Source organism: Stegodyphus dumicola, chromosome 9 (genome assembly GCF_044657685.1).
Source record: "Stegodyphus dumicola isolate Sdum_Otavi_A_Nest chromosome 9, ASM4465768v1".
NCBI classification, from domain to species: domain Eukaryota; kingdom Metazoa; phylum Arthropoda; class Arachnida; order Araneae; family Eresidae; genus Stegodyphus; species Stegodyphus dumicola.
The window spans coordinates 188,574,532-188,592,414 of NC_140776.1; the positions used below are offsets into that span (position 1 = coordinate 188,574,532).

The 17,883-nt window shown below is 31.2% G+C and overlaps 1 protein-coding gene across 1 annotated transcript in view; it reads left to right on the forward strand.

Moving 5' to 3' along the window:
- The window catches only part of LOC146995585 (uncharacterized), a 518,442-nt gene that overhangs the window by 86,822 nt on the left and 413,737 nt on the right, over positions 1-17,883 (forward strand). Inside the window, exons 10-16 of the mRNA XM_085823152.1 lie at positions 2,178-2,256; positions 2,646-2,692; positions 3,967-4,011; positions 6,247-6,465; positions 9,170-9,265; positions 14,029-14,196; positions 14,326-14,619. Coding sequence (XP_085679278.1) covers positions 2,178-2,256; positions 2,646-2,692; positions 3,967-4,011; positions 6,247-6,465; positions 9,170-9,265; positions 14,029-14,196; positions 14,326-14,619 — 948 coding nt within the window. The remainder of the gene's footprint in view (positions 1-2,177; positions 2,257-2,645; positions 2,693-3,966; positions 4,012-6,246; positions 6,466-9,169; positions 9,266-14,028; positions 14,197-14,325; positions 14,620-17,883) is intronic.

Sequence of the window (17,883 nt, forward strand, 5' to 3'; positions counted from 1 at the left end):
GAAATCTTTGGAAAAATCTACTTCCGTTTATGAATATTTTTGAGTGATTCTCATGTTCGTTTTGAAGGGTTAGCAAAATGATGTAAAAGTGGACTATGAATAATGTTTATTAAATTGCTGAGAATATATTCCCAAGCCATGTGAAACAGCGAGCCGGCAGGCCACCAGTTTGAGACAGCTGCCTTGGAAAACTTTTCTTTTTGTTAATATACTTCATGTTAAAGATTATCAAAATGAGATGTTTTATTTTTTGTATTTAAGCTTCCACACTAGACAGCCACATGAAAAGCTCAGGACATGCCACATTATTTATGATATTGTTATGAATTAATGAGCTATAAAGCAGTTGATGCAATTGTTAAGAATATTGTTTCTTTCATTTTTTAATGTAAATGATTTAAATAAAATATGTTAAATTAATGTATTCTCATTTAAATGAATCAGATTAAAACATTAAATACTTTTATAGAATTATATAACTTATTTTTTATCACTCTTTAAATCGATAGAAAATAAATAATATTTCTCTAAATGAATATTAATCTAATTTCCTATGAAATGTTCTTTTATTCCACCTGGGCACTGTCTGGTGACAATCTGAACTGATAAACTGTATTAAATTTAAAATGATCCCTTTTGAGTTAAGATCTGAACCACTTCAATTCTTATCTTTCTCGTTCAGTGTTTCTTTATTTAATAAAACTGGCATCAATATAAAGAAAATGCTTTGTATGTACTTTACTCAATTGATAAGGGGATAGGCAATTTAAATAGACAGATAGCTGCTGGTTAAATATATTTACGAATGCTAGAACTTAATAAAAATGTAAGAAAGGATAAATTTATAGGAAACACAACTATTATAAAAAATTCATTTTTACACATGTCTTTCAGACAAAAAAGAGATGTGCATTGAGGAATTTTGTAAGACTTTTAATAAAGATTGTAGATATTTTCAGTTTTTGGGAACTAAATTGATTTCATGATAGATGAGGTTATGGGAAATTTTCCCTATAGAATGTACAATAGCTAAAGTTATCCTGATTATGTTGTACGGGATCCAAATCTGAACACCATTCCATGTGCTCTTTTATTTCCTCCTCCTATGTTTAAGTTCATGAACTAGGCCATTTTGATGTATAAAAACCGTGGAATCGCGAGTGGCAGCAATACAAGGCATTACCAAGATTTTTAGAATTTGTACATTTGAGCCATCAGGAGATCCATTCTGAATGATGTAGAAGTCAGTACATCCATATACGCTGAAACAAACCCGTTATTTTCAGCAAAACAAGCCCTTTTTTAAATTGTGTCGCACTAAATTGTATTGAGTGTCGCATTTTGTTTTTGTTCATGAATTAGCTGTCTCTGACCAAATCTGGATTCCTTCAGGTAAAAAGCTTGGTTGGACATTTTGTCCAATTGCAGCTTTCTTAAGTCCAGTTTCTTCAAGCCTGGCCTACACCTGGAAATACATTTGTAAATTCTTTGTGTAAACTTCTTGTAATAGCCAATGGAAGCTTTTTTTGCTGTTGCGTGACATTTTGTCAACTCTTCAGTGGGGCCATTATTAGGAAGGTCATTCTTTGAAGAGGTAACTTGTGAAAGACATTGACCAAAATCTGTTGGTACCAAATTAGGTGGCCGCATCTTAGCTCACTCGAATGTTGGATGCTAATATCTGTTGATGTCTGGCTTTCCATCTTGCTGTGGCTCATCATACGATGCTTTAATGCGAAATCCTTTTGACTTGAGGCTATGATCTGAAGTGGATGGAAAACTGCTGTCACTACAAAAAATAATACATGTATACAGGTTTAAAAGAAACACTCATTTTAGGAGACTTTCATCTCACATTAAAAAAGTGTCTTCATTGTAAAAATTGTATTTGCATTTTAAACTGCTTTCTATGCCTGCTTCTTCATTATCCAGACTAATGCATTTTATTTCAAAGCAGTTCAGTAAACACCACTTTAGTAAACTGGTTTGAAATAAAATATATTTTGAAACGTCCTTTTTTCTGTTGGGCAGCATCTGTACTGTATAAAGTTTTTAGTTTTTGTTACCCATAAGCTCTATTTGCATTGAGTAATGCTGCGCGTCTGTGTTAGAGATTATATAAACTGAATGTAAAAATAACTTATACAGCATTCTAATTGAGATTTTATCCTTTTCAGGTGTTGGAGAAAGCCTTCAAAATGAGGGATGAGTTTGATGAAATCCTGAGAAAGGAAACTAATGCCCTGCTCGATGCAGGTAATTAATAGTTAATTTTTTTGGCATATGCGGTAATTTAATGTTTTATATAGTGTCATTTTCTTCCTTTTTAACTCAATATTTAGTGCATTGTTTTCTATCTGGCATCTTGAATGCATTTCAATATGCATTTTTGTTGATCATGTTTTCATACAGAAAAACTGATGATACAGATAAAGTATTGGCAATTTGAAATCAATTTCTGTTTCGATTTGTTTATAATTTTTGTTTTATTTATTTATTTATTTATTTAAATGAAGTGCCTTTCCCAAGAATCCATTTCTTTGTTAGATTCCTATAGTTAATGCTAATTTTTTGTTGAATATGCATTTTTGTTAATCACGCACGCTACATGCAGAAAAGATTGATTTTTTTTTTTTTTTTTAAAGGACTGGGACCCTATTCTCAGGATAGAAGACTAGAAGCAGTGGATGAGGTAAAATTTTGTTCAATTAATACTTCTCTAAAGCATATATTTAAAAAATCCATGAGTTTTCAGTTATTTTAAACATTCAAAGTATATTTTAATTGCTGCAGCTGTATTTTTCACAAGTATTGTATTTAGGAAATCCTTAGTAGATGTATTATTCATTTTAGTATAGAGATTCAGACTAAAAAAAGTTTCTATTTTTATAAAACAGGAATATTAGTAGTTCTTGAACACCATAATACTACCTAAGCAGTTTCTTTTTTCAAATTTTAAAGAAAATTTAGGTTACACTTTTCATGGTTTTAAGTAGACATCAGTGCTTAGTTGTAATTTCCCAGCTGAAGTTAAGTCTCGTTTATTGGGAGCATAATTTTGTTATGTTAATGTTTGAATAATGTAACATTCTATTTGGGTCATTTAAAACACTTTAATGGGAATTACGTATATCTGTGACAAACAGACAAACAGTTGTGCAAGTAAAGTTGTACCAGAGAAGGAATTTTGCTCGATTTATCATATGGATTTATGATGCAATTTGCACATATGTGTTATCAGTTTTGATTGAATTTTTACAACAAAATCTTGGCTTATGTGCAGGTTGGCTTATATTTGGAAATGTTTGGTAATGTGTTAAATGATTGCTATTGTATTTTTCTTGCACTTTTTTCAGTGTTGCAATAATAACAATTCTATTTTCTGTTGTCATTTATTTGAATCTAGTAAATATTTCATACATCAGATCATCTATGTTTCGTAATTTTATTTCTTGTATTATTGTCAAGGAATTGTATTGCCAAAATATGTCTGGTTGTAATGAAAGTTTTCCCATCAGAAAATGTTAGTAATAAAGTTAGGGGAAAAAAAAAGCATGATAGCAGTGTCTTTAGTGCGAGTAGTAATCACCACCTAATTCCATAATTTTATGCCAATGTTTTGGTAGTTTTTCAAAACCTTTGGCCTGGAAACTTGGTGGCCGTGAGCTCCCCCCCCCAATAAAAAACTTCATTTTGGACATCGTGTGCAGAATGGAAGATAGCATCAACAAGATGTAGCTGCAGTTGTAAAAAAAGGTAGAGTTCCAGAGAACTTCGAGAATTCACACCCAGCTAAACTGTACTGTTTCACAATTTATATTGGTTTTTACTTGATGTCAGCACCTCATATAAAAACTCCCATATTGCTTTCTCAGGGTTTTTGATATTTGATTGTAAATGCAAAGAAAATTTGTAATATGTGCACTAATTATACAAAGTTTCTAAATATCTTTGTTACTTTTACAGAGCGCCCCATTGCCTCCTCCAACACCTTCTGCTTTCCGAACTGAGGTAAGTTTCATGCATCTTCATATATCTATAAGCAGAATAATTAAATATCTGTCAATTCAGATTTTGAATGATTCATGCTTTAACTAAAGCTTCCTTGAGATTTGATTTAGTTATTGGCATTAGCTTTTATTAGACATCAGTCCTAAATTTTAGTTTCCCAGTTAAAGTTAAGTCATTCTTTTTGGAAGCACTATTTATGCTAGTGTTTATGTAATGTAAAATAAAGTAATGTAAATAATAGCCTAAGAATAAAATGTAAAATAAAATAATATCCTAAGAATTTCCTCTAAAGATGTGTAAAAAGTGAATCCATAGGACTTATCATGTCAAGAAAATATCTTACACTATTGTAAACTTTCCAGAAACTTGGAAAATGATTTAAACTTTGTTCCATGTTCTAACTGGAGTCTAAGCCCTATCTGAGACTTGATGTAAGTAATGACTGACATAATCGTTCGTGGTGTCTTTCTCTTCCTCTACAGCTCTACTATCTAAACATGGGAAAGATTAAACACAATGAAATTTAAGAAGGATCAAAATGCTTCCCAAAATTTGAGGGGAAAAAAAAAAAAATGTAATAAAAATTTTGAAATAAATTTCATTTACTTTTGAATAGAATATCAATATAGCAACATGTGCTTAGTTACACATAGGGTATCCAATTTTGTATTCAATCTGAAAATTTAGGTGATAAATTTCAGAATTATCATAATCAGTTCTATTTAATTCATAATCTTGGGGTCTTAAGTTCGTTGTAATGTAGAATAAATAGTATAATGAAATCTGACAACCGCAGCTTGCCATAAATGCACACAAAGCTGTTAAAATCGAAAAATTTACAACCAGCAACTCATTATGATAGTTCCATTTCAAATACCTTATACGTTTTGTGATTTAGAGATGTTTTTCATGCCATTGTTTTAGGGAAAAAATTCCAGATGAGTGTTTTTATGATCAGCAGGAGTTGCCATTATCACATGAAAATAACTTTATTTAGAATTTGAGAGAAAATATATTTAATAAAAATTTTGAAATAAATTTCATTTACTTATGAATAGAATCTCAATATAACAACATTGACGTAAATGACACATAGGGTATCATTTTTGTGTGGAATCTGAAATTTTAGCAGATAAACTTCAAAAGTAATAAATGTATACTCAATTTTATTTAATTCATAATTTTGGGGTCTTAAGTTCTTTGTAATATAGTATAGTAGGATTATTTCAAATTTATAAATTTTTGTTCCAGTGCCTGCCCGTAACAGGGTCAATATTGAAATCGCAGCGTCCTGGAATTGAGATGTTTCCGTAAAACAAATTTAGTTTAATTTTATGTTTTTCATATTTTCAATTTTTAATGAAGATATTTCGAGTTTTTATATATTTTCACCTTGCCTCAAAGTGAGAACTGAATGAGAAATATATCTCAAATTCAAGTAAATAAGTTTAAATAAAATGCAGCCAAAAATGTCTATACACCATACAAGAAAGTCGGGGTGTCCACGCCAGACATTTTTTTGGAAGTTTTCCTAAATAGGAATCTATGAAAGGGCAAAGAACTGTATAAAACATATGCAAATCCTTAAGAAGAAATTATTTTTCCACAATATTTATTCTGCTTATATTTCTTACATTGTAAAAGTTTCTATATATTGAACACAACATATTTTGAAAAATAATGCTGACTATATGAAACTAAATCTTTAGAATTTCCATCATATGTTAAATATACATATCTTGAAGATTATGCAATCATGTTTTGAACTGCAGTTAGGTTTTCTTTAACTGCAATTAAAAACTGCAGAATCCTATGTGGTTGGAATTTTCAAAATGTTGCTTTAATAGATTCTAATAGTTTATCAATATTTATTTAAAATTATGAATTCACTTGTTTTATTTAGTATTGTGATTCAGAGATGTGTTTTGCATGCCATTCTTTTAGTAAAAGAAACTCCGTTTTTGAAATGGGAATACAAATGTGTGATTTTATAATTTGTGGGCTGTTACCATTATAACATCAAAATGCTTTTCTAAAATTTGAGAGAAAGTAAATTTAATAAAATTTTGAAATTTCTTTTACTTTCGAATAGAATCTCAATATAGCAGCATAAATATAAATGACATGTTATAATCTAAAGGTTTAGATATGTGATTGTGAAGGTAAAAAAATGTTTGTAATATGAGTACTAACTATTCTAATAGTTATTTCTTAATACATTTGTTACTTTTATAGGGCAGCAAAAAGAAGAGCAGAATGATTTGCTCCAAATCAAGCTCCTCCTCATCCCCTGGTCCAGCAAGCATAACTGGCACCCAAGGCATACCTTTTCGGCACCCACCTCAACAAAGTGAGGTGATGCGATTCTTGTTTGGGGACCATTTGGCGTCTCTCTGCGAGCAGTGCCCTCCTTCTCCCCCCCTCGCTACGCCACTGCCAGCATTCCCGCTCCAAGTAAGTTTTCTGCATCTTCATATATATTTTTAACTAGAAGTAACTGTTGGTTTTAATCTGGTAGCACAATAGTTCTATTTCAGACACCTTTATAAAAGATTTTATTTCCAATTTAAAAACTTTGCTACAGCGATTCATCTCGGCAATAATGAGGTCGCAGGGCCCAGTGATCAGGGCACAAGGTCAGGTCCCTGGGACGAAGACATAATTAATTTAAGACAAATTTAATTAAATTAAATTTTATATTTTTATGTAATTTAATTTGTTTCATATTTTGCAATTTTTAATGAAGGTATTTTGAGTTTTTATGTATTTTTGCATTGCCGCAAAGTGAGAACTGAATTAATTGAATGAGAAATATATCTCAAATTGAAGGAATTAAGTTTAAATGAAATGTAGCAAAAAATGTGTATACTTTAATATGCTATACAAGAAAGTTGTGGTGTCCACATCAGAATTTTTATGAGGATTTTCCTTAAATAGAAAAGGAAAAAAAATGTATAGAATGTTATATTTTGTAATTTATAATGTTTTACATTTAAAAATTCCAAAACATGAATATTTGGGTCAAAATATTTTTGTAACCGGAAGTATGTATATCTATGGTAAACAGACAAACAGTTGTGCAGGGAAGGAATTTTGCTGGATTTGTCATGTAACTTGATTTATGATGGAATTTGCACATATATGTCTTCAGGTTTGATTGTGTTACTGTTTTGGGGGCAGAACTCGGTTTTGGAAAATGACAATGTAGACGTGCGTTTTGATGATCTGCAGGAGTTGCCATTTTGACATGAAAATTCTTTGTTTAGAATTTGAGAGAAAGTATATTTAATAAAAATTTTGAAATAAATTTCATTTACTTTTGAATAGAATCTCAATATAACAACATTGGCATAAATGACACATATGGTATCATTTTCGTGTAGAATCTGAAATTTTAGCAAATAAATTTCAAAAGTAATAAATGTATAGTCGATTCTATTTAATTCATAATTTTAGGGTCTTAAGTTCTTCATAACATAGGATAGTAGGATTATTTCTAATTTATAAATTTTTGTTCCAGTGCCGGCCCATAACACGGTCAATATTGAAATCGCAGGGTACTGGGACGGGCACGTTTCAGTAAAAAAAATTTAGTTTAATTTTATGTTTATTCACATTTTTAAATTTTTAATGAAGGTATGAGTTTTTATTATGTATTTCTGCCTTGCCATGAAGTGAGAACTGAATGAATGAGAAATATATCCGAAATTCCAGGAAATAAGTGTGAATTGAGATGCAGCAAAAATTATCTATTATTTAATACCCCATACAAGAAAGTCATATTTTGTTCACATCAGATTTTTTTAAAATAAGGAATGCAAAATTTTTTCTAAATAAAAATGGAAAGAAATGTATAAAATGTTACATTTTGAAATGTGTCTGTTTGTAATGAAAGTTTTCCATCAAAAATTTCTTAAATTCTAGTCCAAACACATACCAACTTCAATTTGAATTTCCTGTGTAGAATGGAAGATAGCACCAGCTAAATGTAGCTTCAGTTATAAAAAATCTGATGTTTACACCACATGACTTCCTTGCACGGAATATTAAATTATACATCTTTCTTCTTGCATTTCATTTAAACTTACTGGATTGAATTAAATCTACTTTGTCCACAGCGCGTAAACCATGATAGAATAAATGCACTCTTTAAAATTCACTATATTTGTTTACCATAGCGACACTCTGGTGCTGGGTTCACTCGACAGAGTTACATTTTGTCCATATTATAACTTAGAACGCATATAAATTTATATCATTTGAAGAATTATCTAATTGTTGTCGCATGTTCTATTCAAATACTGTAATAAATCTAACATGATGTATAAAAGATATTAAGCAAACAAAACAAAAAAGAAAGTTTTTCACAGACGATTCAGTATTTCTCATTCAGTTAATTCAGTTCTTACTTCTTGACAAGGCAAAAATACATAACAATTAAAAATATCTATATTATAAATTACGAAATAAATCTGAAACTCTTATTTCCTCGAATAAATTCCAGAAAGGATTAAACATGATTTAATTCGCAATAATAAAAGAAGGCGTTATCTTTGTTGTTGCGAAGCTTAGTTTCTGTAGATTGGCAACAAATCTGCAATTTTGCCAGTTTTGAAGTGTAAACAAACATGTCCGCCATCGCAAAATTCATTAGGCTTAGCTGCACTTAAACAACTTTTAAATTGTTGCTAACTCCACAAATATTGCATGCAAATTTAAGCCTTAACCTGAAAATAAAAATAACATAATTCTATCATTTTTAAAGCAAAAAATGTACAATTTTCAAACATACAAGAGTAAAGAAACTGACATCACAGAGCCGGGTAGCAGAGTGGATATATATATTAATATATTTATATACGTTTCGAGTGGCCGATCACAACCAAAATACTAGGTGGACATCTACATGTTATAGCAGTCCTATATACAAAATTTCAAAGTTCTGATGCTACTCGTTTGAGTTATGCGAGATACGTATGTACAGATGCCACGAAAAATTCTCTTCAGAATTCATTTTATATCAGTTTTTATAATTTTTTGGGTGGAAAAGAGTCTTATTCTGCCCTTACATACAGTTATCACAAGATGTTTTATACCTGATGGTAAATGTAAGAAATATTTGTAATATGTGCACTAACTAATTTTTTTACTTTTATAGGAGAGAGGACACAAGAGGAGGAGGAGTTCCTCCTCATCCTCATCATCATCATCCACGACCTCCTCCTCGCATTCCCCATCTCCTTGCCCGCGACAAGTAAGTTTTATGCTTCTACATAGACATTTTTTGCAACAGAACTAGAAGTAAATGATAATTCTAACCTGTAGCATGATAGTTCCATTTCAGATATCTTATGCTTTTTATGATTTAGAGATATTTTTTATGCCATTGTTTTAGGAAAAAGAACACTCAGTTTTGAAAAATGGACAATGTAGATATGTGTTTTTATAATCTGCAGGAGTTGCCATTTTGACATAAAAATACTTTGTTTAGAATTTGAGAGAAAATATATTTCATAAAAATTTTGAAATAAATTTCATTTACTTTTGAATAGAGTCTCAGTAGAACAACATTGACGTAAATGACACATAGGGTATCACTTTTGTGTGGAATCTGAAATTTTAGCAAATAAATTTCAAAAGGAATAAATGTATCTCCGATTCCATTTAATTCATAATTTTGGGGTCTTACGTTCTTCATAACATAGGATAGTAAAATTATTTCTAATTTATAAATTTTTGTTCCAGCGCCGGCCTATAACACGGTCAATATTGAAATCGCAGGGTACTGGGACGGGCACGTTTCAGTAAAAAAAATTTAGTTTAATTTTATGTTTTTTCATATTTTTAAATTTTTAATGAAGGTATGAGTTTTTATTATGTATTTCTGCCTTGCCATGAAGAGAGAACTGAATGAATGAGAAATATATCCGAAATTCGAGGAAATAAGTATAAATTGAAATGCGGCAAAAATTATCTATTATTTAATACCCTATACAAGAAAGTCATATTTTGTTCACAGATTGATCAGATTTTTTTTTAACAGAGAATGCATAATTTTCCTAAATAAAAATGCAAAGAAATGTATAAAATGTTATATTTTGAAATGTGTCTGTTTGTAATGAAAGTTTTCCGTCAAAAGACGTTCTTAAATTCGAGTCCAAAAACATATCAAGTTCAATTTGGATTTCCTGTGTAATATGGAAGATAGCACCAGCTAGATGTAGCTGCAGTTATAAAAAATCTGATGTTTACACCAAATGACTTCCTTGCATGGAATATTAAATTATACATCTTTCTTCTTGCATTTCATTTAAATCTACTTTGTCCACAGTGCATAAACCACAATAGAATAAATGCACTCTTTAAAATTCACTATATTTGTTTAGAATAGTGACACTCTGGTGCTGGGTTCACTCGACAGAGTTACATTTTGCCCATATTATAACTCAGAATTCATATAAATTTATATCATTTGAAGAATTATCTAATTGTTGTCTCATGTTCTATACAAATATTGTAATAAATCTAACATGATATATAAAAGAAATTAAGAAAACAAAACAAAAAAGAAACAGTTTTTCACAGACCATTCAGTATTTCTCATTCAATTAATTCAGTTCTCACTTCCCGACAAGGCAGGAATATATAACAACTAAAAATATCTATATTAAAAATTACGAAGTAAATCTGAAACACTTATATCCTCGAATAAATTCCAGAATGGATTAAACATGATTTAATTCGCAATAATAAGAGAATGTATTATCTTTGTTCAAGGTTCGTATGGTCCTTAAGAGTCCTTAAAAGTCCTTAAGTTTTTTGGAACCGATTTTTGATCCTTAAAAGTCCTTAATTTTAGCCCAAATCAGCAGAAGGTCCTTAATTTTAATCATCTGAAATTTTCTGTTTTTACGACTGCCATTTTGAGTGTGAATTAGCATTTTGGAGGAATACTTTTGGCGATTCACTGAGGTATATGGCTATCTTTCAAATTGTTTCATGTGTTATAATTTGTTTCCATTTCTAATATAAATGATGGGATACTTGAGTTTCTAAGCAAGAAGTGAAACATAAGTATTTCAAAATTCATTTTTTGTAATAGAGCTCTTAAAGAATTTCCACTTTTGAGAATGTGAATTCTTTTATTAAACTTATGAATTTGGCGATTTTAATGTCAGTTTGTATAGAGAAATTTAATTCTGAAATCTGAGAATTTTTCGACGATTTTTTTAAAACATTGATAAATTTCATTAAAATAATGGTAATATATTGGAATTATATTAAAAAAATAACATTAAAATTTTTCTCTGTAATATTATAAAGTTTCATTTTGGCAACTTATTATACAATATTTTGAATCTGAAAAATAAGCAAGGTATAATGCTATAAAGCATAATTTACGAAACAGCTCTTAGCAAAAGCAAAATTTGCTATGTAATTAATTAAAAATGTCGTCTTTTTAATTTTTTCATAGCATTTTCCCCATGTAATTGTATTGGAATATTAAAAATTCTCAGAATATGCATCAGTTTTCTCTATAAAATTAATTTTACACTTTTCCCTCCTTTCTTTTTTTTTTCTTCAAAATATTTCTGGCTTTTTGCTGTTACAGAATTGGGATAATTTATCTTCAGCATTTTTGACATTGAAGCTTGGAAAGTTTAGAAGGATTTGAAGGGAAGATTTATAGACCCATGATTCTAGAAGATTCGAGAAATATGTGATAAAATGAAAAATGTCTCCATAGTAGCAACGCGTAATAGATGAATTTTATAGAAAGTTTTCGAAGAATTTCTTACTTTTTGGAGAATGACTGGAAGAACAATGAAGACATAATATTTGAATGTTTTTATTCCTGACACTAGAATCTTTTTCTTAACATGTTTATCTTCCTTTTATTTTTTCTGCTATTCACTAGACACAAGCATGGAAAATATTAAAAATGCATCTAATCTTATCACTTGGGCAGGCATTATAGAAATGGATTTTTTTTATTAATAAAGAAATCAAAAACTTAAAATTTAAAAGATCCATCTAATATGTCTTAATGCACCATACACATAGCTGACACTAGGCATTTTCCCATCTGATGCAATCTCTGTGGATCCTAAATTCGACTGCATAGTGATTTATAAAGATTATGTTAATTTTATTAACAGTTACAGTTTGATTTAATTTTGAATAAAGAAATTGCATTTTGAATTAAGGAAATCGATGTAAACTAGCCAAAATGCTTGGGAAGGCTTCAAATTAAAATGACGGATAAATATTTTTTTGAGTGTTGTTGTTTGAGAATCAGTGTCATAAATTACATGTATTTTAATCTGTGAAATTTTATTAGATTTTGATTTTAATAGGGCTTTTTTAACAAATATTGCTAAAAAATAAAATTTAATAGTTGCCATGTAAATCCATAATGACTAAGGTTATCTATTTACCTAATTTAATTATTTATAACTAACTGCTTACCCTTAAAAATTATCCCTACATATTAAAGCGAGTTATTTTCTTTCATTACTAAACTACTCACTGTGGTCACAAGATAAAATACAAAGATGTAGAAATTCAAGTAAAACTTATTCTTTGCATCTAGAGACACTTAAAATAATACAAAACAACTTATCACCTCTGGTGCTTTAATGGCTTACTGGAACCTGAAAGTATATTAACTGGGTTACAACTCCTAGAACTCTACACAAAGCTATGACACTAATTGCATCAAACAGAGCTTGACTAACTTTCAACACTTGCTTAAACGTGCCTACATCTGGCCTTTCAAATTTGTTCTAATCAGCAGGCCTCTCTCTCTCTAGACAAGCAGCAGCGGTGATAACATTCAGTCTTTTGGTTATTAATCATGCTGATTATGATCTTACTTGTTATTTTAATATATGCTGTTTGACATAAAATTTACCTGCTATTTACTAAACCTCTAGACCAGCAGTTCTCAACTTTTTGACTATGAAAACCTTTAGTACCACCGCTACAAAGTACTAGTACCATGTTTTGAATAAAAATGTTATGCTTAGATTTTTATCTGCACTATGCACACATGCTATACACAGATTTTTGGGGAACAGATTAGTGATGATCTTTATTTCTGCATTTGGTAAAGCAGATGTATGAATTTGAGCTTGAAGCCTCACGTTTGTCCAGAATAGCTTGGTGTTGACTTTTCAAAACACAGGAAATATATTGAGTTTATAATAATGCCAGATCGTAGTTTAGTGATTTATTTAATTTATTGGGGCAGCATAAACTTAAACTGAGACAGTGCAATGTAATTCAGGGATAAAAATAGTTTGTAAAGATTAATGGGAAATGGGACATATTTATCTTCAGTACAGCTGTTTTTAGCTTTTGAAAGTAAGTAGCTGATTGTATATTTATCTCATCGTTTAATTCTTCCCTTAGGCTGTTTCTTACTGCTTTCTCACCTGAAATTAAAACTGAAAAGATTAGTTCAAAGTGTTAGGACTTGCGTGACATCACAAGAAGTGTTAAAAATAATTATATTTAACCCCTTAACTGCCGCGGGTGTATATATACGCCTTGCTCAGCCGATGCGTTAACTGCCCCAGGCGTATATATACGTCCTTCCGAACTGCTATCATTTGCTTTGCGCTGCTACACCTAAAATTATTCGCAAAGTTAACGCATCGGCTGCGCATTTGGGGGGCAGTTAACGCATCGGCTGAGCAAGGCGTATATATACGCCCGCGGCAGTTAAGGGGTTAATCATATATAGCACCATTTCAAATCTTGGCAAATTCTTAGGAATTATTTCCTGCATTAACAAAGAAATACATAAAATGTATCATGCAAGCTGCTAAGAAATACGATTCATCGATTCATTTTTAAAGAGTAGTAAACATATATTGTATCATAAAATGAGTTCCTTAAATGGTCAAGTGAAATGAATCTCTCACTTCAGAGATCTGCCATTGAATATGCCATTATGAAATGTAAATTCCTTACTAATTGCTAAATTTCTTAATGTTAACATTATTATTTTAGTTGCAAGAACTAAAGAAACGAGCAGATGAGGATGCTCAGCAGGTTGCCAACCTTAAAGAAGTTTGTAAAAAACAGACGAAAGATATTGAAATGCTGGAGAGGCAGATAGAAGAACTTCAGACTGCTAATGGGAAATTATCCAAATCAAAAAAGAAGCTTCAATCTGAGGTGAGATAATTTTACATATATATAAGTTAACTAGCATTTCAATTGTATTTTCATATGAAGTTATGCAGTTCTTGTTTATATTCACTACAAATATATTCAATTTACAATTTTACTTCTAATAATTTATAGGTAGAAGACCTAAACATGGAACTTGAAAATCAGAGGACTAAAGTTTCTGAACTAGAGAAAAAGCAACGAAAATTTGCCCAGTTGCTTGCCATAGAAAAAGCTGTATCTAAGAGAATTGCTCAGGAAAGAGAGGAGGCTGAAAGAAAATCTAAAGAAAAAGAGACTAAAATCCTATCTTTAACCCGGGCATATAAAGATAGCCAAGATAAAATGGGAGAACTTGAAAGGAGTAGAAAGCAGTTGCAATTAGAACTGGAAGAACTTGTCAGTAGTCAAGGAACTGCTGATAAAAATGTAAGTTTTAAGATTAATTTAAAATTTTAATTTGAATGTGTTTTGTTTAATGAGAAGATATGAAGAAATGTTAAACTGAAGAAAAAAATTTGTTTCATAATAAATCGAAGTTTGCAAAATATTCTAATTAAGTAAAAATCTATCTGTATTAAAAAAAGTATTAATTTAAATTGTTAGGTTTCAATTTTGTATCTTGCTGTAGTTGAATTTTTGCTCAGATCGTTGCAGATAAACTTATGAAATTGTAGTGAAGAATGTATAATTAACTACAACCTGAAGAATGTCTTTATTTGCCTGCTGAGTTTGTTCCAATTGTAAATCATTACTGATATTTCAAAGAGCTTGTAACTAGATTTGGAAAAACTGAAGACAGCTTAGTTTAAGAATCAAGAGCTAACAGACACAATAGGTTATCTTTAATTATTTATCATAGCCCATCAACGAATCGATTTGTGTGTAGTAAACCCAGCTTTAATTGAAACAGAGGAAAAAATTAACAGGAAACCATTGACTCTGATTTCAATTGTTTCCATTTTTTTAAATGACTTTTCCTGCATTGTTTCAGTTTTAAGCATAAATATGTTTACTTTTGAAAAATAACTGGCCAAAAAGGGACAACTGTAAATCAAAGTTTTCAATTCTACTTTGCCATATTCATGTTTAAGTTACCTCTGTATTTGGCATGCTATTAAACTGCTAGCAAGTTCTAATGTTGAAATTTGAATTTTTTTATTCTAGCATTTGTGTGTTAAAATTATCTGATGTTAATGCAAAGAATTACTCTCACATGTTAAAAATTATTTTCTTTCTGAAAGAGATAGAAAATTGCTCTTTAACTTTACCCATTAAATTGTCTTGTAGAGTTTTTCAGAAATTATTTTTTCTGCAAGTATGTTGTCTTTTTGGAATCTCATCTTCTGTCATTTAGTCTGCAGCTTGATGTCTTGCTACTCGTCTGCCTTGGAGAACCTTGTTTACTCCTTTTTTTGGATTTAGCTTTTATGGAATATTTCTAAGCTTGGGCCAATTTTGGAAAATTTATATAGTATTTTTAGGTTTTAAGCTGAAAATACTATATAATTATAAATGTATAAATAATAGAAAGTTACTTGTATATAATATTATAATAACAAAGTAGTTTGTGATGTTATCTATTCCTGAGAGAAAGTTGATTGCACTGCAGTGCTTTAGCATTTAAGCACCATGCCTGCTTTGTCTTCCTTTCTTATTTAGACCATGATACCCAGTTTCACCAGTATAGTTGCAGCCAAGAGATCTGTGCATCATTTGATAGAAGAGATAGTTTTTTAAATTGTGTAACGCTGGTGACTGGTGCAGTCCAAATAAAAAATATACTGAGATAGTTTTTTAAATTGTGTAACGCTGGTGACTGGTGCAGTCCAAATAAAAAATATACTGTGTTGGCCTTTGGTGACTGACATCATCTGAATGGAATGTATAGTGTTGGTCACCAATGACTGATATTTCAGTTACATGTTAAATCACAATTTGATGTATTGGGAAAAAAGTGTAGAAAATTGCACATTTAATGTTTTATTAGAAGGTAGATTATTACTTTTATGATATGCAGAAATTTCAAAGCTTTTCTAATATCAAAATTTAAATAGTATGCAGGGGTGTTTGTGCTCCGCGGATTTTGAACTTCGATACCCGGAAATTCCGGGGATCGTTGTTCAAAAGGAAGTAGATATAATAATGAATTATTTATTTTGATCTGGGTAATTATGTTTGCTTTGAAAGCAGAAAATGCAAGGTCAGTGTGTGTGTGGTGGAAACTTTTCCTTTCTTTCTCCAAAGGCAGTGATAATGCGTGAAAAGGGGGAAAAACTTCTTTTTTGTTCTTTTCTTATTGCGAGTTATGACTCATTCCCCCGGTTCTTGGACATTTTCTTCTGGATTCTTTTCCGCAAGTAGGCACGGCAGGAAAAAAAAGGGAGAGACTTCGTTCAAAAGGGAGAGACTTCGTTCGACCAGATGTGTGATCACGTGACTCTGGGTTCAAAGGTCTTTATCTCTCCTGGCGTGGCGCCAATAAGTAGAGTAGGGGGATTTTTCGCTGTATTAGCTATTTGTCATTGATCGCTTCTCAACTTTTTTTTCTCCACTGTGTAACGAAGTCGAAAAATTATCATATCAGCTGAACGAAGAGGCAGAGAGGACAGAAAGAATAATCAGGAGATTAAGTAAGGTGATGTACGGTAGCACATGCGCAGATATGCAGGTAGACGTAATGGGGGAGTGTCTGAGTAGTATAAAGCATGTTGTCGGTGTAAGATCAGTATTTCTGGCAAAGAGATTGCACGCCGTATAGCAGTTAAAATCACACCGAGTTACTGGCTCAGCGAGAAATGGCGAATAATCAATCTGTTAGATGACATCTGGATACTTTTACCCAAGGTCCAATCATTGGGAAGTTGGATGAAGGCCGCAGTGTGACAAGTGTGGCTGCAGAGTTCGGAATTGCTCACAGCATCGTTTCACAACTTTGGAAACAATTTCAAACTACAGGAACAGCTATCCGGGGGTTTAGTAGTCAGGGTTGCCACGCTACCTGGAAAACCGGGAGAACCGGGAAAAGTCAGGGAATTCGAAAATTGACCAAAATATTCAGGGAAAAGTCAGGGAATTTAAGTATTTTTCTCAAAATCTGGAAAAGTCAGGGAAGTTCATACAACGATCCCGCCAAAAAAAGCGATTTTTGCGCCGACGTCGGAAGAGATAACTTTTTTGGCGAATTATGTATCACATGAGTGTCATTCGGGTAGCTGGCATAGAGCCAATTTTCGCAGCTCCAATTTTATTGTAAATATTTTAGAAAAGCAAAGCAACTTTCCCGCAAGTTTTGGTTTCCAGTATTCTCGAGAATCGCATGTGCAGTACATGAATTAAAGAAAGTACCTGTTCTCGTATAAAACAAAATGGGTTTAATCCTAATATACGGTACCATGGACGTTTGAATCAAAGAATATGTAAGAATCAAAGAATTGTAAAGAAGGAAAACCTCTCTGCAACAGACGTGGCTCCGTTCCATCATAGAGGGAAATAGCTGTGCATGTCTGATATATCTGTCGCCAAAGCTCGAAACCGGTGTCGAAGTTTGAAGGTCACGTTATCAAGAGTTCATAAAATGAATATCGTTTAAAATTTCTTTAACCACTTGCACTAAAAAGACGTGCCACGCACGTCGAGATGCTTTTGTCTCAAACCGCGAGCGACGTGAACACCACGTTGATAAGCATTTAT